A 27,625-nucleotide genomic window follows, 5' to 3' on the forward strand; every position below is an offset into this window, starting at 1 on the left:
CCGTAATCTGTAGCCTTCCTAGTCCTTGGGAATAGGTGTGATGGCCATGGGAGAAGCTGCGAGGGCTGGAGAAGAGGCACTTTTAGTGAGTTAAACTAGTTACAGGCTGGGGAGGGAAGAGAGAGGGGAAGAAAGGGGGGGGAGGAAGTATCCAGCCCTAACCTGAAGCCTTTGGAGTTCTTGGGAATAGGTGCGATGGCGATCAGAGTGAGCTGTAGGGCTGGAGAAGAGGCACTTTTAATTTTTTTAAACTAATTACAGGCTGGGGAGGGAAGAGAAGGGGGAGGGAATAGACGGGGGGGGGGAAAGAAAGGAGGGGGGAAAAAATATCCAGCCCTAATCTGGAGCCTTTCCAGTCCGAAAAAAAAAAAAAAAAAAAAGAGGAGGAAAGAGCAAGCCGCGGAGCGCAGTGCCTTAAAATAGCGCGCAGGGAGGGGAGAGGGCTGGGATCCTCCCAGGCGGCGCACGGGAACAATGCCGCTCGCCGGGAGCCGCGGGGCTCCCTGATTGACAGCCGGGCCGTCCTAAAAAAGATGGTTATCGTGGGGTTTATATAGCGGGGAGGGAGCGGGGCGGGCGGGGCCGGCGCTGATGCTCGGGGGGCAGCGAGAGCCCCGCGGCCGCCGAGCGCCCGGCCATGCACTGCCCGCAGCATCCCGGCCGAGCCCGGGCAGGCAGGAGGCGCTACAAGACCTTCATGATCGACGAGATCCTGGCCAAGGAGACCTGCGATTACTTAGGAAAACTTTCCCTCGGTTCCGTTTGCCCAGCGCTGCTCGTGCGTCCCAAACCGCTGCACTCCTGCGCCGGTAAGAGCCGCAACGGCTGTATCCCGAGCTCCATCCCGGGGAGGGGTGGGGAGGTTGGAGCCATCCTGCCTTCTCCAAAGGGTGGGGAGGATGGATGCCAAAGCTCCGGGGAACGGGGGGAAGCCTGGAGTCTGTTAGATCGCCAGGGATCGGGCAGGATGCTTGCTAAACCTCTAGGGAAGGAGGATGCTTAAATGCCGCTTTTGGGATGCAGCGGTGGGATGCAGCCCTCATCCTCCTCGGGGTGCTCCTCAAACCCAGGGCCGTGGATACAGAGGGAATGGGAAAACGGGCCTTCCAGGAGCTCATTTGCACCATCAGGTTTAGTTTCCTTCCGCAGAACTGTAAAGAAATTGATAGAGAATCAAAAATGAGGGGGAGCTATTTAAATCTGTTAAATCTCCAGGGAGTGAGGAGGGTGTTTAAATATCCAGTTGATCCCATGGGATGCAGCCCTCATCTTCCTCAGGGTGATCCCACCCAGATCCAGTGCCAGGGATGTAGAGGGAATGGGAGCTCGCTTGCTCGCACCGTTGGGTTTCGTTTCCATCTGCAGAACTGCAAAGAAATTAATAAAGAGTCACCCCCCCCCAAAAAAAAAAAAGAGGAAAAAAAAATCTGTTAAATCTACAGGAAAGGCGAGGACGTTTGTTAAATCTCTAGGGAAGGAGGATGACTCTTAAATGTCCAGTTGCTCCCCTGGGATGCAGCGGTGGGATGTAGCCCTTGTCCTCCTCAGGGCAATTCCAAATCCAGTGCCAGGGATGCAGAGGGAATGGAAACTCGGGCCTTTCGAGAGCTCGCTCGCACCATCGGGTTTCATTTCCATCTGCAGAACTGCAAAGAAATTAATAGAAAATCAAAAATAAGGGGGGGGTAGGGGGGAAGCTATTTATATCTGTTAAATCTCAAGGGAACCAGGAGGATGCTTGTTAAATCTCTAGGGAAGGAGGATGCTTAAATGCTCCCGGTGGGATGCAGCAGTGGGACGGAGACCTCGTCTTCCTCAGGCTGATCCCACCCAGATCCAGTGCCAGGAATACAGAGGGAACGGGAACGCAGGCCTTCAAAGAGCTCGCTCACACCGTTGAGTTTCGTTTTCACCTGCAAAACTGCAAAGGCATTAATAGAGAGTCTAAAAAAAGAGGAAAAAATGCTATTTAGATAGTGCTTCCTACCCTAAATTCCCTCCTCCTCCACAAGGAGTGAGGCCGTTTCCAGCAGAGGTGATGTGAAACCGCTTCTGGTGACTTTGCAGGCATAGACATCACAAATAAATAAATAAACCCAAACCAGGCTCTGTCTCAGGCAGACACCACTAGTTTAAATCCAGCAAAAGGAGCGGCTGCATCTGGGCTACGAGCGTTATTGAATCTCGTACAGATTAGTGTAAAGTCAGCTTTAAAAAATCTATGTTAAAAAAAACCCCAACTTATAATGCATTTCAGATTTTAAAAAAAGAATCCTGATTTTTTTTTTTTTTTCTGGTGAAACACACAGTTTTCCCAATTCGTATTTGTCCCGCAAGGTCTCGCTTACAGTGTGACAACCGTTGTCTTAAGGGAATCAGATGATGACACTGAAACTTAAAAATACGTGCTTCAAAGGCTTTGAACTACTGAAAAACGTTTGTAAAGGACTAATTCCTGGTTAAAAAAAAAAAAAGATCTTTCAAGGTCGTAAAAATCTATTTTTCCTTTCTCTTTCCTGGGAATGTTCATTTTCCTTTTTAAGTTGTGTTTTAAAATTCAAGGTTTGCGTTTTGGCTTAGGTTCGGTGTTTTGGTTTCAACGCTTAGCTGAGTGTAAATAAAAAGGAATGTTTCAAGTCTTTAATGGAGCTGTGCTAACAGAGAACGGACTGTTAGGTTCCTGAGAAGTTTGACAAGCGGAGTAAACCCTTGGCCCAAGCATAAGTCTTCCTGCAATGTCAATATTAATTTTGTAAATACGAATTATTAACGATCCAGAAGTGATTAAGTGGCCAATCACAATTAAGACCAGCTTTTGGGAAGAAGTCGTTCAACAGTGTGATCCTTATTCAACATTTATTTCCTCCGATCGATTTGTGCGTGGTGTTCCTTGCCGTCTTTTGGGGTTGGAACTGGATGATCTTTAAGGTCCCTTCCAACCCAAACTATTCGGTGATTCTTTAACGAATCGCTGATATATTTTTATACCAGGAGATCTTGTTGTTAATCGAAATATTGCTGACAAGGGAATTTCTCTGAGCTGATCCCTTGCTGCTGCATAGACAGCGAAATTCTGCGCTTGGCCAAAATAAGCGTGAAAGTCCCAAGTGGTTTCAGAGTGTGGCAGCAAGCGGTTACGCAGTGAGGCCGGATTCGGTCGGTAGCCTGGCTTCCACAGACCAGGGAGAGGAGAGAGATATCTGCTGTCTCCTGTACAGAAAGAGGTATTAGAGTTAAAAAAATAAGATCCTTTTAGCACCCAAAAGGAATATTAACCGGAATATTGACCAAGATCCTGGACGGCATCAAACAACACAACCTGAATGTCACATTCGGGCTAAGGGGTCCTCAGCGTTTTTGATAGGTGGGATGATTCCCAGGGGCTGTTTGAGTCTCCTCACCCTCATAGAGGGGGAAAAGAGGCTTTTTTTTAAAAATAAGTATTTCTGTGCCAAGTGCAGCAAACCTTGTCTTTGCAAGACATATATATTCATTAAATAACCATTAATAATCCTCTCATGATTCAGCAGTGGATTCCGAGTGATGCTAGCATGACTCTTGCGGTTTCTGTTCAATTAAAGCCTTATTTCTCTTTGTGCCTGGGCTCTTTAATGAATTTGCCCTCGAGATTGTGTTTCTAGCCCAAGCTCCAGCCTGTCCTTATGTGGATTGTGAGCACCTGCTTCTGACGGAATGAGCTTTGTGGAGTTGCAGTGCTTGAGAAGGGAAGCACAGAGAGATTTGCTTGCGGGATTAAAAACATAAAAGAAACTGCTACAAGAGTCCATGCTTCCAAATTGTAAGCCTGCTTGGTAGGTACGATTGAAGTCCTAGATGTATTGGGTAATGGGATTTTGTTTTTGTTATGAAAGAGGAAATTCTGTTATTATCCAAGTAATGGAAAATACCAGAAAAGAGAATGAAATAGGAAAGAATTTGAGAAATATCCAATGCAAATCTGATTTATTTATTTTTTTTAAATAAAAAGCATAGCAAAAAAAAAAACCCAACGCCAAAATAAATCCAAACCACTTGTGGAGCAAAGACTACAGGAGTACAGCACTATGGCTTTGAGCTTGCTGCCTGAGTTCCCTTTGTCTCTTGAGTTAATTGGGAAGGGACCGAGCACTTAGTTTCTTTGTGGTCTAAAAGAACTGAATCTTCACCTAAATCAAAGAAATGTCTCTTGCCGGTACGGTCATAGCTGAGACTCAGCGTGTTGGGAACAGTAATGGGTGATGAGTTACTTCAGCTGAACTTCTGCAGAGCAGCACGGCTTTGTCTCGAGTCAGGAGTCCAATTTTGTAGTTGTTTTCCTGGGCGGAAGGGTTAATAGTGCTTTCGTCTTGGGTGAAGGCAGGGAAGCCCGAGATGCCTTTATGATTTATTTGGAGCTGAAAGATATAAGACGCGGCAGTTGCGCGTGTGTTTTGACAACATCCTGTGTTAAGTGAGGAGAAAAAAGTGTTGGTGACTGAATGGGAAATAGTTTTTTTTCTTTTGGCTGTGATTAAACACGGAGTATTTAAACCTGTGCAGCTGAAGTGGGATAAAATAAAATTACCAAATAGAGGAGTTTGGGGGTGGAGGGAGTTCGGGCCCCCGTGCACCGTGAAGTCACAGGTTGGCTTTTATTTGTAAGGAGCATTTGGAAGCTCGCCGATCCCACTGGGGAGGCTCCCGTTGCGAAAAGTCGGAATAAGCCCCAACCAACATTTTCCTTCGGGGAGAAAATGTGATTTCTTGTGAAACGGATCCATCGCTACCTTAAATTTGGTGCATGACCATGTATTGTGGCGTTTATTGAGCCAAATAAATGAGGCTGCACTCGTTACTGGATCTGTAACCAAAACCTAACCCGGGTTCGGAGCCACTGTGATTAAGAAATGATATTTAAACTGAAATATTTTCAGCTAGTGGTTAATATCCCTTTGATTTATGACTTTTGGGATTGTGATGACTTAGTGAAAACATTATTTTGTTGCGTGACATTTATATTTTTATTGGCTTTTCATATTATGTCATAGCTAATTAATTTGTATAAGTAATAATTAGTGTTAATGTGGTTTGCTCCAGTGATTTCTGATGGTTGCTTTTCAACTGAGCGGAGTCCTTTTTAAATTATCTTTATATTATTTTTCAATTTTACATTTAAAAATATTTGTAGCCACCTATACCAATTCAGGTTTGTTTCTTGGATTTAAAGAAATCTTTCTTTAGCGATACATTCAAGTCCAAATAACATATTTGTAGTTTTGGGCGTGATAAAGAACCAGAGGACGTTGTCAGTGTATAATGTTACGAGGCCAAACTGGAAATGTTTTATATTTGTCAAAGTAACTAAAAAAGCTTGAAAAAGAAACACCAGGGTGGTCACGGCCGGGGAGTGGGGGGAAGCTGTGTTATCCCTGGTGATAGTAGAATTCACGGCATAATGTACTGATAACAATATTGGTCTTGTATGTCCGGCTATTTGTATCGCAATTAAATTAAGATGGTTGAATGAAAAATAATCACATTTTCTCTTTCAAGAGGAACTTCTTAAGGGTTTTCAGTTTATTTTAGCGAAGTTCGTAGGCAAATTACTTATCTATGCTGTGTATTCATTTCTCCATTCTGGAGCTCATCGGAATACCTCAGATTTGAAGTTATCTTAGTGGTTTAAAACTTGAATCCCAACGAGCATCAGTGTAATTTATTCCTATTCTACACCAAGATATTTCGTGGTACCTATCTTGGGTCGGACTGCGCTGCTTGCTCTTTTGTCCGTGATACAATCACAATGTCTTGCATGAGCGTAGTTTTACAAGCACAAAGATCCTTCAATTGGTGGGGGTTTACGTGTCTTCTGAGAGAATTAGCTGCTTCGATATCAAATATTTATGTGTATAAGGGGAATTGTACTGCTCTGTGTAGGTTTAAAAGTGGCACAGCTTCTGCAAGTGGATTTAACTTCAATTTTCTCAGCTTGTTTACGTCTTTTTGAAAGTTCGCTGCTCTGCTTGCTGAGCTGTGGAACAAGTTGCCTTTAAAGAACATTAGGAACAATTAAAGAACAATTATGACTTACTTCCTTGAAATTATTGTTTTGGATTGGGGGGTGGGTGAGGCTCAGACCTCATTCCCTATTTTTGCAGTTGGGGTTTTAATGTAGGCGGATATCTAGTGTGGAATTGTTCAAAATTGGAGTTCTTCTTTTCCAGTTCTTTTGTCTGCATTCCGTTGTTTTATTTTACGATGAAATTGGGAACTGCTTATCCCAAGGATTTTTTTTTTTTTTTTGAGCTGTCATTTTCCTGATATATTTGATATTTTCTGGATTAAGCTCAGCAATGCCTGCAGCCACCGGGGCTGGTGGGGAGTCACCGCTTGTGCGATAAAGCGCGAGCTTTGATAGTCTTGGTCCTCGGTCCGTCTTGTCAGTCTTTTTAGGGAACCATGGTGAGAAAGGAGATTTATTGCATCTTAAAACAGCTCAGTTTTTATGTGTGACCTTACAACAAGATTCCTTCTGATTCTGTTAGAAAAGGCCTCGCTGTGGACAAGGTTTGGATTTGCTCTGGGCATTCCTTGAAACTGGGGTGGATGCCATTCCTTTGGCTCAAATACTTGCTGAACCTTTTACCTTTAAATTGAACGGATACTGTTACGGAGTTCCTGGGGGAAAGCAGGGCACTGTGGGAAAGGAAAAAGGAATCCGCGTAGTGTATGTCCCAAAGCAGGGAAAAATGAGATGCCCTCCATTCAAAGCATGTTATCTGAAACATAACAGCTGGATTAATCCGATGAAATGAAGCAAATGAAATGAAGTTGTGGGTATTCCCTCTACCAGGATAACTTAAACGTGGGTGTGCCCAGATTCCTGCCAGCTGGGGTGGAATTGTTGTCCCCCAGGACCCTGCAGGTTCAAGGGTTGCTGTGGCATCCTCTTTGCTGTCACAAGGTGTTGGCCAGAGTTTTGGTCTTCATATAATCATTGAATTGTTGGAGTTTGAAAGGACCTCAAAGCCCATCCAGTCCCACCCCTGCCATGGGCAGGGACACCTCCCACTGGATCAGGGGCTCCAAGCTCCATCCAACCTGGTCTTGGACCCCTCCATGGATGGGGCAGCCACCACTGCTCTGGGCAACCTGGGCCAGGGCCTCCCCACCCTCACAGCAAAACATTTCTTCCTAAGATCTCATCTCATCTCAATCTCCTCTTTCAGTTTTGTGGTGTGTGAAGTGAGTACTCAGTGGACCAACGTGTCTCAAACACGTCCCAGCGGTAGCAGGAGCTGGGACTGGAGGACTCATGAGGTCCACGAGAATGGTCCATGTCCCAAAATGTCTTTCTTGAGGGAAGCGGCCAGAGCGAATGCATTTGTTTATACGGCAGCAGAGCGATGGGTGCCAGCCTAAATTGTAAAGCTCTAAGTGTCTCTGTGTGGAAATCTCCATTGCTGCAATACCGTTGGGGATGTTTTCGGATTATCTGTGCAAGCATAGGATGAAAAAAAAAGATCCTTTATAAACTCCTTATGTTTATTTGGTTTAACTTCCAAAGACCAGGGTAATTCTATAGTTTAAAAGCAAAAAGAAAAGGCAAAATGGCAAGGGAAATCGATTCTCCTAGGAAAACACAAAGCCTTGCTTCTGTAGGTGTCTCTGATCCAGTATTAGGGTGTTACTGGTTATTATTAATAAATGTATATAAATCAATGGTGATATTCCTGCACGCAGATCCCAGAAGATGCGGTCGTATTTGCGCTGATCTCTTGGAGCGCTCTTCTGGAAACCTAGAGCATGTGCTGTTGGGACGGCCTCCCTGCTCCCATACCGTCATTTATTCAGCTGCAGCCTCAAGAGAGCCTGAGTTTTCACAAAACTCTCAGCCAAATAGCTCCATGTCCATATTAGCCCTGCGAGAAAAGCCTTTCTGTAGCAATCACGCCCGAGAGCAGCTTATCAGACGAGGTAAATGGAATAAACGCTGCAGTCTCTGAAAGGATTAAGCTGTAACTACTGAAGAGTGGGCACAAAATTTAAATCAAAAGAGCTTTGCATTTTTCAGCGATGTCTGCCTTGATTTGTACATGTTTTTTATGTCTTTAGTGTAAAACGTAGTTCAGAAATGCCAAATAGCGGCATATGAGGGATAATAATGGGCTTGGCTAATAACTGTATACTCGGAGAAGAATCTATTCATTTTCTTTGTCAGGTTAGATCCAATATTATAATTTCAGAAGGAAAGCCGGATCGGATTTTGAACATGAAAAGGGTCTCACTGCAACTGGTCAGGAAGGTCTGTCTCTGAAGAATTTCCAATGCTAAGTATTAAAAATTTGGAATCGAGACTGAATTTTGCTGTCTGTATCTCAGAAGAGTTCATAGTGAGTGAAATAAATTAATGAAAGGCAAAACTCCATGGAACAAAACGGAAAATCACATCCTGGCGATTGCAATTAAACCGACCGTGGAAGGTAATCAGCGTTGTGGTTGTGGTTAAGCGTGAATAAGCATTGCGGAGGAATGCTATAATAGGAGGTATTAATGAATATGGAGTTCCACTGGGAAAATTGACACCTACATCTTATTTTCTAAAGCCTTGATGCTTGCAGATTAAATCTATCTGCGCCCTGATTTAGGCTGAGATGCTGTAGCTGGACTCTGCTCGTGGAGATGGACTGAGCAATACATGGAGCCACCGCGCTCAAGTTGTTGTGATGGCTATTTTAATGGCTTTTATTCATCTTGCTGCTGTAAAATGCAAGAAAAAACAGATTAGTCTGGAAGAATAAATCCCCCCCCAGCACTGCTGCCTTCAGTACCAGCGGGGAATGAGCAAGGGCATGGATATTCACTGGGGAAGCTGGAGCAAAAGAAGGGAGCTTGTTTGGAGCCCGTGGGTTGTATGAAGTTCCCAGTCCGCTCGCTGGCTACGGGGAACAAGGCAGAGCAGTAGCTAAGGAGACACTGTGTTTTTTCTTGTCGTTACTTGTATGGAGCCTTACGTTTATCTTCCAGCTTAGAGGATGGTGAAGGACAGGTCACTGTATCATAGTCTTGGTGGTACGTTGAGTGGAGCGCATCTTCAGAAAGGATTTGACATTGATAGGAGTTTTGAAAGCAAGTTCGGATGATGGAATGAAGTCTCTGCTTTTCTGACTTTGTTACTTCTGTGCCCACAGCACAAAGTGAAAATAATAGGAGCAGTGAGAAAATGGATTGTTTTGGTTTGCTGGTGGATGGAAGAAATAATGATCAGTTGTCCTTTTCAGATCAGAGCGAAGCAAAATGTTTTGGATTTATTTTGGCAAGTTAAAAGTTTAAAAAGCAGGGGAGGTGGGCGTGGAAATCAGAATACTTAAATTGGGATAAACACTGAAAACCTATCTTCTAAGGGCTGAAACAAAGCTTTATAATGCTTTCCTGTTTTTTTTCTATGAGACACTTGGCAAAGTGATGAAGTTACTTTCTGTATTGCAAAACTGTCTGTCTTTTTTCCCCCCTAATTTTGATGAAAGTAAGTTACTGCCGAACGCTTTCAGTCAGTTTGATTTCAGAGTTCTCCAGCTGGACTGCGGAAGCCAGAACACGCCAACACCAGCTTCGCTTGCTGGGAAGTAATATTCCCTGGAAAGTCTAGGACCTGGTTTATTTGTATAAGTCCCTACCAGAGCAGGATCACAAGAAACAGCTCACGGGAGCTGGGCACAGGTGTCCTACGTGCCCTGTCACTCAACGGGGAGCAGATGATGAGAGTCGGATGAGACAGACCGGGTTCTGCCTCCTGCTGACGGGCTCAGCAGTGTCGCACACACCGATTTACCCACGACAGTGTCCCTTGTTTGCATGACTCGCGTTTCTCGCTCCAAGGGGAAGAGTTTCTGTGCTGTGGTGTGTCTGATCGCTCCCACCACGGAGACGAATATGAGAGTTTCGGATTAGGCTTAGTGGCAATAAATTATGAGGCTGTATTGATATTACCATCCAGAGAAATATTGGAGATGCGTTTCTCCTCCCCGCCCCCTCAGTTATCTATGATTTCTTGTTTTCTTAGCACTCTAGGAGAATCTCGCTGAGAGCCCTTGTTGAGTGACGTGAAATTCCCAAAGCTACATTTTGATGATGTCTTAAAAGTGTATAGAGATTTGGTGTTAGGACCTGACTAACACAGTAAATACTTAATATTTTCCTCTCATATAACTTTTCTTTTTGACTGATTCTTGGCATCTTTTCCCCCATTGCTCTTGGCCAGAACACAGCTCAGAAGAACACCAAGTTACCAGTTCCAGATATCTTGGGCAGGTGTTTGACTACTCAGCTCTCATTTAAGTAACTAAAGAGAAGGGTGAAGAACAGCCTTTCCCAAAATAATCCACTGTGCTCCCAGATGTGGACCCACACACTAGTGTTCAAGTCTCTTCCAACTGCAGTTAACACTTCCAAATGTTGCAAATGCAGTTCTATACTTGCTGCTTCTCACGTGGCCTCTGAATGTGTCCGGACCCTCAGAAGGGACAAGCGTCTAGACTTTAGCTCTGGGTGATGCTGGTAGAACACGCGCCATGAGGATGCTAAAGGTTGGATCCTGCTCTTAGTGACTTAGTGAGAATTCACGAGGGTGGCAGTGTTCTTGGGGTCGACATTAGGTAGCTGTCTGTGCAAATCTCTCAGCGAAGGGTGCCCCGTGGAAAGGCAGTTCAGCACATCTTTGTTTTAAAAAAATCCAACCCTAATTAATTTTTTTTGGCTGCTCTGTGCAGTCAGAGTTGGCACTTTTGTAGAGCATAAATAAATCTTGTTCAGTAAGAAGAAATTACGTTCAGAAAGACAACAAGACATTTTCTAGGAGGATATCCTGATGTATATGGAGGGGAAGAGACAGTCTCCCCTGTACAAGATTTTTATAAAACTATGGGTTTGGCAGTGGTTATTTCCGGAATATTTGAATGTTCTCTCTAACACAAAGCCTGAAAGAAGGCCACCCTTAAGTAACAGCCGCCAGACAAAATCTCCGATTTGCTTTTTTCATTGTTGTGTAAAAAAATCACATTCACTTTTTTCTTGAAGGAGATAGAAAAAACACTTTTCCAGAATTTCCTATATAAAAAAACTCCCTCTGATGTGACGTGACGAAAGAAAATTTGCAGATTCAAATGCTCTTTTTTTTCTGTGGGATTCGGAGCAACAACCTTTTGGTGACCTTAAAATGTGTTTGTATGTGTGCATTCAGGTCTTATCTTGTAAATTCTTTAACATGCCAGTGGTTTTCATTCATGTAGTCAGTTGGCTGGCTTCAACAGGACGGCTCATGCAAAGGAGGATTTGAATTGGAAGCTTTTGTATTTGCCCTGTAACTCAGATAGTCGTGCTACTATTTGGTGGGTTTTCTTCAAAATAAGAGAGTTTTCAATGTAGTCATCGTATTGTCTTTAAATATTTGGCCTTGGATAGATCTACTAATGATGACCTTGCAAGCTGTAGGACAGTTAATGGCTGGGCTTCCTGATGATTTAAATCAAATTTTTTTTATACTGGGATTTCATCTTGCAGAGGTTGGATTTCATGTAAATTAAATTTTAATAGCCATCTTCAGAACTGGTGTTGAAGGAAGAACAGGTCCCTGTAGCTTCAAGTGTACAGATACCTGTTGCCACATGTGCTGTGCAGCTGCCTACGTTTGTACCTTAAAAACAAGGCACTGTTGTGTAAGCACAGAGGGTTGAAGCCTTAATCAGAGAATCATAGAATAGTTTGGGTTGGAAGGGACCTTAGAGATCATCCAGTTCCAACCTCCTGCCATGGGCAGGGACACCTCCCACTGGATCAGGGGCTCCAAGCCCCATCCAACCTGGCCTGGAACCCCTCCAGGGATGGGGCAGCCACCACTGCTCTGGGCACCCTGGGCCAGAGCCTCCTCACCCTCTTTGTGAAGAAATTCCTCTTTATGAACGGCCCCTCTCCAGCTTTCCTGTAGCCCCTTCAGGTACTGGAAGGTCACTAGAAGATCTCCTCGGAGCCTTCTCTTCTCCAGGCAGAACAACCCCAACTCTCTCAGCCTGTCCTCGGATGGGAGGTGCTCCAGCCCTTGGATCATCCTTGTAGCCTCCTGTGGACCCGTTCCAACAGCTCCATCTCCTTATGTTGAGGATTCCAGAACTGGACACAGTACTTCAGATGAGGTCTCCCAATAGAGGAACAGAGGGACAGGATCCCCTCCCTCTTCCTGCTGGCCACGCTGCTTTGGATGCAGCCCAGGGCACGGTTGGCCTTCTGGGCTGAGTGCTCATTGCCAGCTCAGCATCTTCTCTTTTACAAGACAGGGAGACCTGTGCGAGATGTTTGTGTTTACTTAAATAGGGGTTCCTACGACAGATTAACCTGGCGTCTTTGAAGTAAAATTAGTAGTGGTACTTTCTTATGGAAAGTATCTACTTGCACACAGTAGGTGTAATTCCATAACATTAGACGTCTTCAGGAAAGCCCGTCGCTCTGGCTCACTTTTATTCCTGTGCCTCAGAGAGGAAAAAGATGAATCAATGCCCTGAAATAGAAACGAATGATGTACTAATTGATTCAACATCACGGTGAAAAGTCTGAAACAAATGGGGATTTTTTTTGGCCACAAAGCAATTGCGTGAATTTGTGAATACATTCCATTTCACCCTTCTGTCTGTTTTGTTCAGAACCTCCTCTTGACAGCTTTGCTAACGTTCATTTTGTTCCTCTGGTGACTAAGGAGTGGAGGAGCTGATATTTGAAGGTTTCTGTAACAACGGAGGACGTGCCGGGCAGCTCGGATCTCTGCTCCTCCTCCTGCTCATTGCTTTCCCTGATCGGATTTGATCCAGGTTGCTGGATGGCAATGAGATTGTCCGCTGAGGGACGGGAAGCGGTGCCAGAAGTTAGAAGGGTTGGTTTCACTTTGTTGCATTAAATTACAGGGCAATCATAAGTGATGGGAAGGAGTCTGATGAAGTGGGTGAGGAACAATTGATGGATTATTTTAGTTAAAATCACTTAGAGCCCAATCCAACTCCCACTGAAGTCAATTAAATCATAGTTGGGTCAGGGCCAAAATGAGTCAAATTCAATTATGCCTTAAATGTAAACATTTAAAAGCACGTTATTATAAGGTGGTTTAGCGCTTCAATTATTTTATAAATGCTTTTGTTTTAATATCCCTGACTGATGGTATTTTATTTGTTAACTTTTTGTGGTGGGCGAGTGATGGAGAGCACCGTGACCCCTGCAGCACCCGTCTGCGGTGAGGAGGTGTCGCAGCAGTTGACTCTGTGCGTGTATTTCTGTCCATCAGAGAGTAGCTGGCTTGTGATTGCATTAGGAGAGGCAGCAAAGATGACTGCAAAGAGATTGTTGAAATCCCTGTGTTGTTTCATCTAATTGTCAGGATTTAGAGAGCTTACTTGTGTGAGTATCAGCTCACGAACTGCTGAAACTCTGCGTGCACCCGTCCCAGAGCTGCAGAGGTGCTGGATGTCCGTCCTTGCCCCAGATGAACAAAGTAGAGCATCCCAAATATTATTTAAAAAGAAAGAACCTACGTGGTAAAAGTTGGATTTATAAATATGCTCATGTTTAACAACATACGGTGACGTTGTCGGAATATCTTTTCAATTGCAACTCGGGCCTGCTGCAAGACAGTTGGAGTAGGTTTTATAAGTTCAGGGTTGATACTTTTTGTTCTGTCCTCAGAGTTTCTCCTCACTTTCCCTTTTCCGGCAGCGCAAAAGCATCTTTCGCTGTTTGGAGCAGCTCAGAGCTGCAGGTTTAGGGTTTCCTGGCACGCATTTGTTCAGCGGCGTAGGGTCTCTCATCCCAAGTGTTGTCCCTCAAAGCCTGTTGGTAGCTCTGGATGTGGGGAGCTGCGTGTGCAACGGGGGACAGTTGTTCACTGGGGTCATTCCTGTCCCTCCGAGTGCACTGAATTTGTCCCCACAGACAGGCGACCTCCCAGTCGCTGCCAAGAGGCACCGAGAGGACTCTGCGGGACTGGAAGTTGGTTTGGTTTCTGTCTTCAGAAGAAGCTGTGTTTAAAATGAAAGATTGGCCTGATCTGTGTTTTAACTCAGGACAGGGCATCACTCTAGCTCAGCGAGAGGGGTTTGTGGTGCGTGGAGGTGCTGAGCGTTTGCAGAGCGGCGGAAGGAGAGAAAATGGGGATATGGGTGGGGATGAAAAAGGTCTATTTGACTGCCTGCACAGCTGTACAGGAGCACGGGAGTGTCTTCAGAGCTGTTTCTCTGGCTAAATGGACTTGGTTTTCAGTATCGCATACTACTTCCTTTCACAATCTCACAGTTTTCATGGTTGTTTCACCATTTTTGCACCCCTTTCTGTTTTCCCTGTGGTTTTATTCGTAGCAGGATCGATTAAAACTTCCAGCAACTCTTTTTAAAGAGCTTGCAACAGAAATTTCTGTCCTTCAGACAAGGGTGAAACTGTTAATCTGGAAAAAAGGATAAACCCTTGCTAACCATTGCTATAGGATTTTTATGGCACATTCTCAACTCAGGAAAAAATACTGCCTGTTTGCCTCCCCATCAGTGAACAAAGACGCTACCATGAAAGCAATAAGGACAACTTGATAGCTTTCATTGATCATCTGTGGCTTTAATAGGTTTGAAAAATACTGATTTGTGTGATCCACACCTTATTTCTCCCTTCTTAATATTAGCATGATTAGTCACATTAGGACTTGTAAAAATGCATTAAAGTCAGTTGACAACTGTTTAAAAGCCAAGCGTTGCTGTTACCTGATCACCAATGCAGCTGAGATGCAATTTCTTTCACTCGTGTTAACTTGGTGATCTTAACTTTGGTATCACCTTTCAAAACACAAAAGCAGAGGTGATGTTTTTACCTGCTAATTGTATTTCTTTATCTCCATCTCTGCGCATATACCTGCAAAATAAGAATGGTACTCCTCTGTAGTAAATTGTGGGATAGAAAATCGTTTTGGACGGTGAAAGGTACTGAAAATGCTTTCATTTATTGTGGTGCCTTGATGAGAGCTTTGAGTGCAGAAAAACATTTCCTTTAGGGGAAATATCTTGGGAAAAGTTCTTAGGAAGCAGAGCTGGTGCTGAATTCCTGAATACCTCTGCAATGATATTAACTTCTTGCTGATGGTCTACCAGGACGTAGCCCACTTCCCCTCAAACCAGTTATGCCCATGATGTGTTCAGCACGTTTCTTGCATCTGAAACCAGTTGTGATGGAAGAACTGCTATTGCCTATTGCTGCTGTGTTAATTAAAACTTAAATGTTCGTTCCCACTGCCTGACACGTTGCTTGAAATGTGAGGAACTCTTCTAATTTGTCTCCTCAAAATCTTTGTTTTCCCCAAAGTCAATTGTAGGTCATTTGCCTACAGTAATTGCTCCAAACATTGGAAATATTTGTCCAGTCGATGGCAAAGTTAATTTAAGTGTTTGGAAAGAGATTGCCTCTGGTTAAACTGGGGCCAGTTTGCACATTGTGAGAAAAAATCAAATGCATACCTCATCTAGTTTCTCTCCACAAGAATTTTCTTCGTTCAGATGCTTCATAGCAGTCAGTAAACAGTGAAGCTTATGTATTTTAAACTCTAATTTAACCCTTTGCACATTGCAGGTTGCATCCAAATATTGCTTTTCCCGGTACCTCTTGATTTCCCCTATCCTCGCTTCTTATTGAAGAAGTCAATAGTAGTTTGGGGTGTGTAGAAAAAGCAAAAGAATTGCATCAGCCCACAAATATAGGACCGTGTTCTGCTGCACACCCGCATAGGTGGCAGTTTGGGAGCAGGGGCACCTGAGTGGAGTTTGTGATCTCGCAGAGCCTGTGGAATAGCTGAGAACTCTTCAGTGGATGCTCTGTGGTTTGGCCGTCCCTGCTTGGCTTCATCCTTGGATCACTGTGGGATGTGGAGTCAGCGATACGCTCGCTGAGAGCCTCGTCTTTCCCCCTAGCTAAGGAAAACTGCGCTTCGTTACAGTCGTGCGAAAATCCTTTGCTAAAGAATGCAAGAGGAGCCCAAAGTAATGTGGTCAGTGGGGATTGCCTGTGCTTAACTATGCTTGTCATGAGGATTAATTAACTGCAACTAAAATCTGTATTTTTTTCCCCAACAGGGACTTCCCCATAAATCACATTAAGATAGGTGTTAGACAATGCTGCATTTATTACCTTGTAGGTGTTTCACCTTGCTCATTACCAATTTTTATCCATCTTTGGACACTTTAATGGGCTCTTTTCCCTCTGCCCGTGCCCTGCTGGGCTTTTCACTTTGCTCTTTCGCAGCCCGCCTTTCTCTCTCCCCGAGCTCTTTCTCACCGTCTCTCCCCTGTGCACAAACTGCAGCCGATAATGTTTGAGTTCACATCGAACTTTCGAACCCATGATGTCAGGTTGGTTTGGAATTAGGCAAAACCAGTTTGCCCATCCCTCGTTGTCAAAGGGTTAATCCTCTAAACTATTGAGAGACGAGGGCAGGGAATTATGAAAGAAGCCCCTGTTTTATAACCATTTGTATTGCCAGTGCTTGACTACTCATAATAAGTAGGTTGCTCCTGTGATTAATGACTGCGTTTTACATGCTGACAATGAATGATGTGTCTTATTGTAGAAGCCATTTATTTTTATTTGGTCTCCTCACCCAAGCAGCACTGGAAATGAGATATTAAACATCTTGCTGGGAGTATGTTTTATTCTCAACAGTTTAATGAAAGGTGACCCACAAAGAGGAGAAAATAATTAAAATGATGCCTTCTTTGGCCTCTTCCTAATGTGGGCAAAGACAACTCATGTGGATCTTTGTTTTAACATGGAGTTTTTCTTCTTCTTTAGGGACTTTATTTTTGTTCCCTCCAAGTTGGAAAGGAGCAGGAATGTGTTGTCAGTCTGAAACTCTATAAATTTGGAAAAAACAGGCTATTCAAATGCCTTAATTTCAGCCTGCCTTTGTTTTATAAACTTATTTTTAATAAATGACTAGAATAATTTGGAATCTTTAGTTATTTTGAGCCAATTCTTCTATCAGATTATAAGTTTCTGATTTTGCTTTAGTTTCAGTTGCACTTTTTCCCCTCCCCGAAACTCATTTTGTGCTGGAGGAAGAGTGTTTGTGGTCTAAATAGACAGACTCGACACAGAAGTCATTTGTTATTCAAACAGCTCTATCTCCATAGCTGTATGCATTCAACACTGCTTCCATCTAACTTCAAGTTTATTACTCTAGAATGGTTTAGTAAAGGAAGGAGGAAAAAAGACCTTAAAAATTGAATTGAAGATCTCTTGAATTAATCAGAAAATCTATTTCGGGACAGTGAAGCTGCTTGCAGTGTCCAAGCAAGTCTTTCTAAAGCTTTACATGAGCCGAAAGACCTTGGATCTGGCTTCCCAGCAGATTCTCTGGTGTGGAAATAGAGACAGCTGTAGGCATGGCATTGGTACTTCGAGAGGAAACGATGAGTAGGATTTTCTTTTATGTTAGACTTTAGGTACTCCTTCCTATGTGGTTCACCAAACATAAATTACAGGTTCATTTCGCTCTCAGAATTTAAAAGATCCCTCATAGCTACTATGTCATTGCTGAGCAAAGCCAACCCATTCAGCTTGATGGATCCGATTATCTAATGGTGTTCCAGGTGGGACATGGCCCCATTTCTAAGGTTAATGGAAACACTGGCACTGTAACCTGTTTCTTATGCTGTCTGCAGGGAGAGCCTGGAAATGCCAATCTAAGGTGGCACATAAAGGAGTCTGGCAAACAGAATCACTAATGTTGGGAAAGCCCTCTAAGCTCATCAGTCCAACCGTCAGCCCAACCCCACTGTATCTGCTAAACCATGTCCTGAAGTGTCACGTCTACTCCAGGGACAACGACTCCACCACTGCTCTGAGCAGCCTCGGCCAGGGCTGGTATTTGAGAAATATCACAAATATTCCCTGTAGACTTATTTCTTTACATCACCATCACTTAAAAATTGGCAGGCACGGGTGATCTATGGCAGAATTTCTTTGTGGGTTAGAAGAACTTAAGAAAAAAGTTACTTTAGTTTGAAAAACCTGCGTACGTGCCGGTTATTGGAGGAGTACCTTTGGAAATGTGGGTTACACAATAACAGGATACATGCATTGCTTCACTATTAACATATGTATTAATGGCACATTAAGGACTTTCATAATCGTATGACACAAAAGAGTTCTCAATGCGCTGCTCATGCAATCCATTAATGGGAAACGTCTTCAGCAACCTGTGAAACAGTAACACTTCTGCCTCCCCTTGTGGCTTCCACTTAAGTACTTTGCAGACCACGCAACAGCCTTGTGTGGTAGGTGTGACCGTATAAACTGGAAAAGGGCAAATTTAAACTAGACACAAGGAGGAATTTCTTCACTGTGATGATGGGGAGGCCCTGGAACAGGGTGTCCAGAGCAGTGGTGGCTGCCCCTTCCCTGGAGGTGTCCAAGGCCAGGTTGGATGGGGCTTGGAGCAACCTGATCTAGTGCGACACGTCCCTGCCCATGGCAGAGGGTGGAACTAGATGATATTTAAGGTCCTTTCCAATCCAAACTGTTCTGTGATCCTTGTTTTGCCTGTGGGGAGCCAGAAGCCCAGTGAGCTTTGGGGGTTGTACATGAGGGCAGCAGCAGGGTTGGAAATGCTACGCCTAACGTCCTCTTTCCCCAAAAATCTTCACCTCAGCAAACAGAGCTTTGTTCTTTTAGTTCTTTATGGGGCAGATGAGGGTAAATAAAGTCGGTGGGAATGAGGCAATATTCCCACCAGCCTGGAGTTGTTTCTGATGCTAGCGGGAACCGTACGCCCACACAGGTGTGGAGGGAAGAAAGAAAGGGCTACATTGTTTTTTGTGTATTGACTTTTATGATTGTTATTTAAATGAGATTACGGAGTCACAGATGTACCTGCAGAACATGATGATGCTGCATTCCTCGGTGACAGATGCCAGGGGAGAACTGGAGGTGAATAGATGTGCTGAGAGAAACCAGAGATGGGTGATAACCAAACCTTTGGCTCAAAAGCCCCCAGACCTTAGAGTGAGGATCTCCCATTTAGATCCCCAAATCAAAGCATTTCTAGGGGCATGTTTGTAGTTCTAGATTGGAGCTATCAGAAACTGGTGTCCTTCTAACGTTTATGTCCATAATGGCACTAATTCACAATTAAAAGTAGCAGGATTTGAGCACTGTAGAAACCTATTTAGACCTTTGCAAACAATTAAGACATGTTTCCACTCTAAGTCTAATCTGTATTTGTCTGGAGATATAAAACCAGTGTCTCCTTGGCTGACTTCCTATCAGAAGAGAAAAAATCCTCACCATGCCGATGACCTGGGGGAGGGCTCGTGTTCTTAGGAGACTGGGACAGCTAGAGCTCACCAACTGGAATTTCTGGCTTATCCTTCTAGCACTGCTGTGGTATAGGTAGCCTGGTAGCTGAGAAAACCTTGTCATCGCTTTTCTAGCGTGTCGGTGGTTGCATGCCTCCGAAGGGCTTTGCAACTCTGAGACTGACATTTTTCTCATGGAACTGCTTATCCTGGGTGCGTCCGTTCTGAGGCTGCCCACCCTCGAGACATTTTTCAGCCTGCTTTTTTTGCGATTAGATTAAGATTTGGAGAGTTTCGATAGGAGCGAAACTTGTTTTGCGTTTCAGCTGAAAAAAACCAAACCACAATACCCCCCCACCCTGGAATGAATGGGAAGGGCTGCAGGTACTATAAACCAGGTTTGGGTGTTGGGGGGGCTATGCAGGTCTGTACAGGCTGAAGATCTGGTGCAGACGCTGCACCCTGGTGTAGGGTGGGATGAGAAGTTGTTTGGAGTCTTCTAGGTCCTTCTCCACCAAGCAATTTGCTGTTGTGCTTGTTGCTTACCTCAGTTTCCCTGCTGCAGACCTACCCCATAGCTGCCTTGTGTTTTCACGCACCGGCTGTACTCCGCAGTGAAAATACGTGTGTAATGCTGCGCTCTGACGGGTTCTTTCCATGATGTCTGCAGTAGCGAATGCAGCTTTCCTTGTCCTCGCTAATTAAGTGCAGATGTTGAAATGAGTGGAATATCAGCTTGCCTGGGGGTGTAACCGAGATGAGCATCCCACCTCCCCGTGTCCATACTGGATAGTCACGGCTACAGGTAGCAGCGAGGATGAAGCCGTGTGACTATGGATTCTTGCAACATCTCTGGTTCATGACTAACTTTACATGATGTAGACAGTCCTGGTGATGTCAAGGGAGCTGCTCTGCGAAGGAAGCTGCCACCACTGATTTTTAGTAGTGCTGCAGAATGGTTTGCAATGAAAGGTTTCTATAAACTGGAAATTCGGCTGTATTTTTTTTTCCCATCCAAAGGGTGAAAGCTTAGCTGTCCTTGACTCATTCTGTTTGGGTTAAGATTCAATCCATGGGGTGACAGGAGTGTGCTGTTGTTTGATGTGGAGGGACTAAAAATAGCCATGTCCTGTGCCGGTGGAAGCTATGACATAGTCTTTGTCAGCTTATTCAACCAAAAAAATGAGGTTCATAGGAAATCTTTATTCTAGGGTGCTCTAGACTCTGACAATAAGGTTTCGGCTTCCTGGTATAACACTGCGGTGTGCGTTATGCTCAGCTTTGTTGCCTCTTTACGCCTCTCCTCCTTATCCCAGCCACAAAAGCTGGGTTGAGATTGCAGATTTAATTGGCAATCACACAGGACAGACAGGCTGTGAACAAAACCTGCTCGTGTATCGTTTGCATCCTTCTAAATTGCATTGTTTGTGCAGCTGTTCAGCCAAATCGTCAGCAGAGTTTATTTCTGTCTGTAGAGGAAACAGAGATGAGTTTTTCTCTCTGTTAGGGCAGATGCAAGATCAAAGAATCAGACATGCAGCTCAGACCAACCTCTCTGCTGAACGTGTCCTGATGGGGGCAAGATTATTAATAACGCAATCCCTGAGATAATAAGCCACGATTATGAGAGGCAGAGGCTTTGCCAAGATGTGACAGGTCTCTTTCAGGTTAACCCTGGTGCCTGCTGAAATTCCTCTTTCATTTCAGTGTGGAGGAAAAGAGGAGGGTGTTTGTGCGTTTTAAACACGGATCTACTCTTCTCCCAAGGAGGAAAAGAAAAAAAAGCATTTTCCAAAAGATCCATCGGGCAAAATGTACGCAGCCTGGTGTTTAGAAACAATTGAACTCTCTCTCTTCCCATGTGTCACTCAGCAGAGCGTTTGAGAGGCTCAGAGGAGGAAGAGGTGGTGATATTTATGGCAGGCTTTTTGCTGGAGCTCACGCAAGGGTGGGCTTGAGAAACCTGAAGAGTGCTTTTGTGTGCACGGCCAATCAGCTGTCCTGGGGTGGTGTTTGCTTATGGCCGTTGTGATAATAATTAACAGAACAGGAAGTAAAGGATTGATTGATTTATGCATGGGTGGCAGAACACGCTTGAACTGGGACAGAAACTGAAATCCTGAGAGGAGGCGGATTTATTTATCACATGTGTAAGGATATAAGAATGGTCATAACGTGTCAGTCCAGTGTCCGTATGGACTCATAGCTTGGATGGTGGCCAGTTAGAGATACTTAGGGAGCAGTATAAAGAACAGAATGTGACTTAGCCTTCCATTAAACTGTACCCGCTCAGCTCTGATGATCTGTTTCCACATCTAAGTAAGTCCAAGTCTTGCTCCCTGACCGGTGACACCATCTGGACAGAGGATTGGATTTGGCCTCCTGCGTTCCTCCCCAGTGTCCCAAGCTGTACAGTCATCTGTCATCAGTAAAGACAAACTTGTTGCAGCTTATGCTTAAACACCCTGAGAGTTGTGTCGTCCTGGTGCAGCATTTCTCCTCCACCCCTGAGAGACAAGACCGGGGACTGCAGATAAACACATTCTGTTCAGCTATTTGATTCTGTAAGCTTTTGGCTACTTTGCTTGCTGGATCTAGGTCTAACGAGCGATGAGCTCTAGAGTCGAGTCTTGTCCTTGGCAGTGGAGGAAACACTTGTCTGAAGTATTTAACATGACTTAGTTCAAAAGAGCGAGCTTCAAATGGAAGTTGGCTTAATGGAGCTGAAGTATCCCTTGATACCAATATGGTAAATGAGCTGGTGGCTTGTATCCCAGTAACTTCCCTGCACCGTTTGAGGACTGTTGTTCATGGAGAGCATGCTTGTGCTTATTTCTCTGGGACTAATGTGGCCTGGTCTTAAAACTCCCTTGGAGCCCAAATGCTAAGGGCCTGGAATGGAGATTCCTCTCCAAACCCACCCTCCATTTGGAGCTGTTTCCCGTCATAATGGCCTCAGGTCCATATATCCTAATAGGAGATAACGGGACAGATCTCCTTGCATTCTGAACACCTCCACTGAGTAGGATTTAAAGGGATCATCTGCTAAAGATGAGGAATCCCGGACAGACTCCCTTTTCTGTAGCCTCAGACAAAGAGCAGGACCTCTCTGAGCCACGCTCAGGTTGCCTGAAGAGTATGGATTTGAGTCCAGGGCAGCTCCTGTCTAGAAGACAGTTTGCTGTTTGAATACGTGAAGCAGAATAATTCAAAATAGAGAAGTGGTGCGTGTTCTGATTCATTCTCCCTTGATTAAGCCAGAGTGCTATTACCTTTGCTACAAAGGATTTCTCGAGTGCCAGCCAAATAGATGCTTTAAATGCTTCTTAGAAAAAGAATAATCTTCTTCTATATATAAATTTTCTTCTTCACTGAGGATCTGACAAGGTCCTGGCACACTCTCCTGTTTACCAGCCAGCCACGAAGAAAGGTTACTGTGTGCAAGGAGCACAATCTATAGCTCCCAGGTGGTGCTTGCAGTGTCTTTCCGGCAATTGAGAAGAAACCCAGCAGTGAGGCATTGCTATCCTGTGATAACAGGAAACCCCAGCGCAGTAACTTGCCCCAGGACAGCAACACAACCAGGTCTTTCCAATCTAGGTTCAACGTGCATTCCGATCTCCTCCCCCACCAGTATGGACCTTGAACAAAGCCAGGTTGTTATAATGGGTATCACCAACCCTGCCAGAAGAACCCTACTGCCCTCCTCCAGGGATCTGGCGTCCCAGGAGACGTGGATGCTGTAGGTGAAGTTTTTTGGTTGTGTTTATAAGACAGATAACCGCTCCACATCCAGCCCTGTCTAAAGAAGGGTATTATACACCTGCCGGTGGCAGCAGGGAGTGAGGCAAGTTCTCCTTCAGGGAGGCTCTCAGGCTCATCATTTGTTCAAGGCCAATTACTTACTGTGTGTACAGTGCCTTAAACATGTCAAAAAGCACAATATAAATATCAAATGTCATTATTAAGTAAGGATTAATTATCTTCTGGTTAGTTTTTGTGAAGGCCTCCGGCATGCATGCCTCAGATGCATTCAAACTTATTAATTACTGTTATTATGTAGAAGTTATACTGAAGCATTATGTTGATAAATTGCTAATGGAGACAGGCTTGAAATGGAAAACCTGGATCTCACAGCTCCAAGCACTGAGGAAATTCCACTTGTGGCTATGAAACTGGGTGAAACTTAACTGCAGAGTGCTCCACAGCTGGGGGAACAGCAGTGGAAGCTTGTACCCAGCTCCACTCTCCTCTGGGAAGCTGAGCAGGTAGTTGCATGGAGAGAGATGCTTTGAGAAAGAGCGCCTTTTAGCTATATTTGTTATTATAAAATTTAATGATTACAGACTTTGCCGAAGCCCCACTCCCTCAAAAGAAGTGACTGAACATAAAGGTGACCGTTCTCTTACGTGCCTGGGGAAGGTAAAATAGGACTCCTGAAAGATCCCTAATTTTCCCCCACCCCAGAAGCTGTTGTCAAAAATTACCACGTGATAAGGTGCCACTTTTTCGCCCCTTAACACTCGACTCATCCCAGGAGGTACAGAGTGCTGAAGAGCTGGCCTTCGATCGCAATGCCCAAAGAAGGTTTGTCTCAGCTGCACTGAAATTCGCTGCACTAATTTTCATTTCTTTTCTGTTTTCCACTTGTGGACACGTGTAGGTGAAATCCTCACTCCACTGAAGCTGATGGCCATTTGCCATGGATATCAGTTGGGTTTGTGTTCCTCCACAAAGGAGAGAGGCCATTTGCTACCAAGCAGACTGTTGGCCGCGCAGCTGAGTTGTGTTTTGGTTTTGCCAGACTTGTGGTCTTTGTCAGGTGAATAGGTTTGTTGAACTGAGGTGGAAATAGAATATGGTGTGACCTGTACCTGCAACCTTTGTTTGAGGAGCAGTTAGACTTTACTCCGGGGAACCTCACTGGATGCTGTTTTGGAGCACCACCACCATCTCTTCATGCTCCAGCTCTGCACTTAAATTTCAAGGTTGATTTTCAGGGTTGACTGCTTTGCTTTCCTGTAGCCTCTGTGACACTCAGGATTCCCATGAGAATTTTGCCTCTGTGCATTTGGGCTGAGACTTGGAAGCTTTCAAAATGTCCCAGAATTGTCCTTCAGCTCTGTTTATAAGCTGAGACTTTGGCTGTCGTTTAGCTACAACTGGTTTCCACGTGGAACAAAAAAACCCCCAAAAAACGGAGAGCCAGTAGAAAAAGAAACAACAAAAATGAAGAAGAATCTCCTCTCCCAAAACAGTGCTAATTCTCAGTTAAGTGTCTGAGCAATTAGGTGTGGATACGCTGGAGAAGAGGAATGCCAATAAAGAGCACACTCAAACATTCCCAGTTTTGAGAATTCTTCTTTAATATGTATTAACCACAGGAAAAGCTGATTATGGTGCTTCTGAAGGGTCTGAGGATTTCTTGAAGGTTTTCCAGCTATTTCAATATTCAAAGAAGGGCAGGCTCTGTAGGGCTGTCTTACAGTAAGACTGGAAAGAATGAGAAGAGAATCAGTGTCTGAACTGGTTGATGCAAAGGATTCCTGACAGATTATCTGCCAGCACTTCTCTGGCCAAACTTTGCTTGACAGGAATGCCAAAAACGTTTAAGTCTGTACTTGGGTCCCACCCCTGGGCTTGAGGCTTCCTTGCCTTGTGCAGGGGACAACTTCAGGAAGGTTTTGTGGCTGTGCCTGGACTTCCAGCCCATTAGGAGAGGATGTGAGGGTCCTTCCTACCTCTGAAGGACCATCTGTGTCAACATGTTGCAAGGGCTGCACTGCGCAAGAGCACCGACTCAGGTCTTGGAAACTGCCAAGGTGTCAACACAGTGTTCATAGCCTAATTAGCCCACCTCTCTTCAGGCCATAATTAGCTCAGGTCCAACCATACCCTGGCATGGCTGTACTGCTTTCCATTCCAAAGACGGCTGAGGGATCTGTGTGCGGCACCGTGTGTGAACATCACCCAGCCCATTAGAACAACTTGGGGTTCAGTGTTTCATGATGACTGTGCTCCAGTGGGCAGGGTGTCTAGGGAAGAACTGGATCTTGGGCTGTTCACAAGGAGGCTGGATGACCTCGTTATTTCCCTTCAACCCCTCCCTAGGCACTCCTTCTTCAGGGTGAATGAATATGGCTGATGAACGCACAACACGTTGCTGTGTTCTCTCCTTTGGCCTCTGTGTCCGAGGGCACTCGGTGTAGCACAGCACTCATCTTGGGCAGAACCTGATGTGAGCTGCCTTCTAATGGTTAATAATCATAAAGCAGAGCTTAAGGAAAATCGTAATAGTAGATGAGTACAGTATTTTTACTTACAGAGTGGCTTATGGTTTTTATGTGTTGTTGGATAATAGAATACAGTTGTAGATAAATGAGGTATCTTGGTATGACAGTGCCTGTAAAAACACAATATAAGGACGAGGAAGAGACAAGAAGAAATCTCACTGGGGTGGTGCTTAGTTGGTGGTAGACTTGGCAGCTCTGGGGTACAGCTCTCCTGGCAAGGGCATGCTCCTCGTCCCACCGCCTCTTCCCTACTGCCTTGCCTTGGCTGACTGTGTGATTGCTTCCACGGTAGGCACGCTCAGCAGAAGAGCTGACAGCATGGCTCTGCAATGGCATAATGCTGGATGTCAGCTCAGTCCGGCTCTGCCACATAAGACAGAGTCGTCTTTCCAGGAAAGACAGACAGCAGTGTCCGGGGAGATGCTGATCCCATGCTTGCCAATGCTCAGGGTGCTGGGAGGCAGCGAGGGGCAGGAAAAGGCATGCAGGAGGTGGCCCCCATGGCTGGGGCTGCTCAGAGCCTGAGCAGAGAAAGATTAGATCCAATGTCAGCAACCTGAAAGTAGGAGTTGCGTTGCTGCCCTCAGCAGGCTTTCTGATAGGCAAGAGAGATACTGCAGGTCCACGCGGTGCTGGGGAAGCTGAGCCTGTGTAAGAGCCATGCTAGGTCTCTAGACCTAGAAAAGGAGCCCATACTGACCTGAGAGGCCATCCTGTGTCCTGGAGTACTTGGTGGCTTTTTGGCTGTTGTCTTTAATCAGTAGATGCTTGGCTATGTTGAGTTTCTGGATTATGTCAGGTCTATACTCAGCTCTGGCTCATCTGCACTGCCGCCACAGCTGGTGGTAAAGCCCAGCCAAGATCCATGGGAATGGCATGGCTGGCATCTCAGCTTTTGGGGACCAGTGGTGGAAAAAGCATATGTAACACCCTCCCCATTAAACAATGTACAGCTCAGCTTATTCTCAACGTTTCCTTGCTTAATTTGCCCCCTGTGCTTCACTCAGTATGTGCATCTTCCTTTCCGTAGGCTGCCTGCTCCTTCAGCAAAATGAAGCTCTTTCCTAAATGAACTCAACTCCTCCTCGGTTCCCTTTTGTTTTGACACCCGGGAGACAGCAGATTTATAGACCTTCCTGAGTCACAAGTTCATTTTCTTCTATTATTTACCTTTCACTGCAGCCCATTCTCAGTGAGATTTCATTCTGCCTCCGAGCAGTGCTGACCTGCCAAAAGGAGCTGATCCATAAATCTTTCCTTCCTTTTTCTTTCTTTCCAAAACAGAATAAGCTGAGTTTGCCTGGGAGGAAAACTGTTCTGCCATTGCCGGCAGTCAAACAGTGCAATTAATTAGTGCTTTCCCTTTTCTCTTCCCTGCAGTCTGTGTCTGCTGGGGTTGAAAGGAAGCCAGGGAGGAGGAAAAAGAGGGGGAAAATATTTGTTTGAAGTATTTATTTTTAATTAAAACTTTTGTGTGGTGATCTGGTGTGGTGGTGGTGCACCTACAGCATCGCATCTGGTGGTCATAAGAAGTTTAATAGAGATATCCCAACAGATGAGTAGATTTGACTTTCCATTGGTCTGATGAAAAGCAAGTGAACCTGATTCAGTTCTGGAGTCCTCAGCACAGGGAGGACATGGAACTGTTGGAGCGAGTCCAGAGGAGGCAACAAGGATGATCCGAGGGCTGGAGAACCTCCTGTACAAGGACAGACTGAGAGAGTTGGGGTTGTTCAGCCTGGAGAGGAGAAGACTCTGGAGAGATCTTATAGAGCAGCTTCCAGTACTGAAAAGGGCTCCAGGAAAGCTGGGGAGGGGTTCTTGATCAGGGGGGCAGGGGTATGATGAGAGGGAACGGTTTTCAGCAGAAATAGGAGAGATTGAGATGAGATCTTAGGAAGAAATGTTTTGCTGTGAGGGTGGGGAGGCCCTGGCCCAGGTTGCCCAGAGCAGTGGTGGCTGCCCCATCCCTGGAGGGGTTCCAGGCCA

The 27,625-nt window shown here is 44.9% G+C and overlaps 1 protein-coding gene across 1 annotated transcript in view; it reads left to right on the plus strand.

Moving 5' to 3' along the window:
• Positions 1-452: 452 nt before the first annotated feature.
• The window catches only part of BARX2 (BARX homeobox 2), a 38,396-nt gene continuing 11,223 nt past the window's right edge, over positions 453-27,625 (plus strand). The window contains exon 1 of the mRNA XM_009568606.2: positions 453-809. Coding sequence (XP_009566901.2) covers positions 638-809 — 172 coding nt within the window. The 5' untranslated portion in view covers positions 453-637. The remainder of the gene's footprint in view (positions 810-27,625) is intronic.

The sequence above is a fragment of the Cuculus canorus genome, chromosome 23 (assembly GCF_017976375.1).
Source record: "Cuculus canorus isolate bCucCan1 chromosome 23, bCucCan1.pri, whole genome shotgun sequence".
In the NCBI taxonomy this organism is placed as follows: Eukaryota; Metazoa; Chordata; class Aves; order Cuculiformes; family Cuculidae; genus Cuculus; species Cuculus canorus.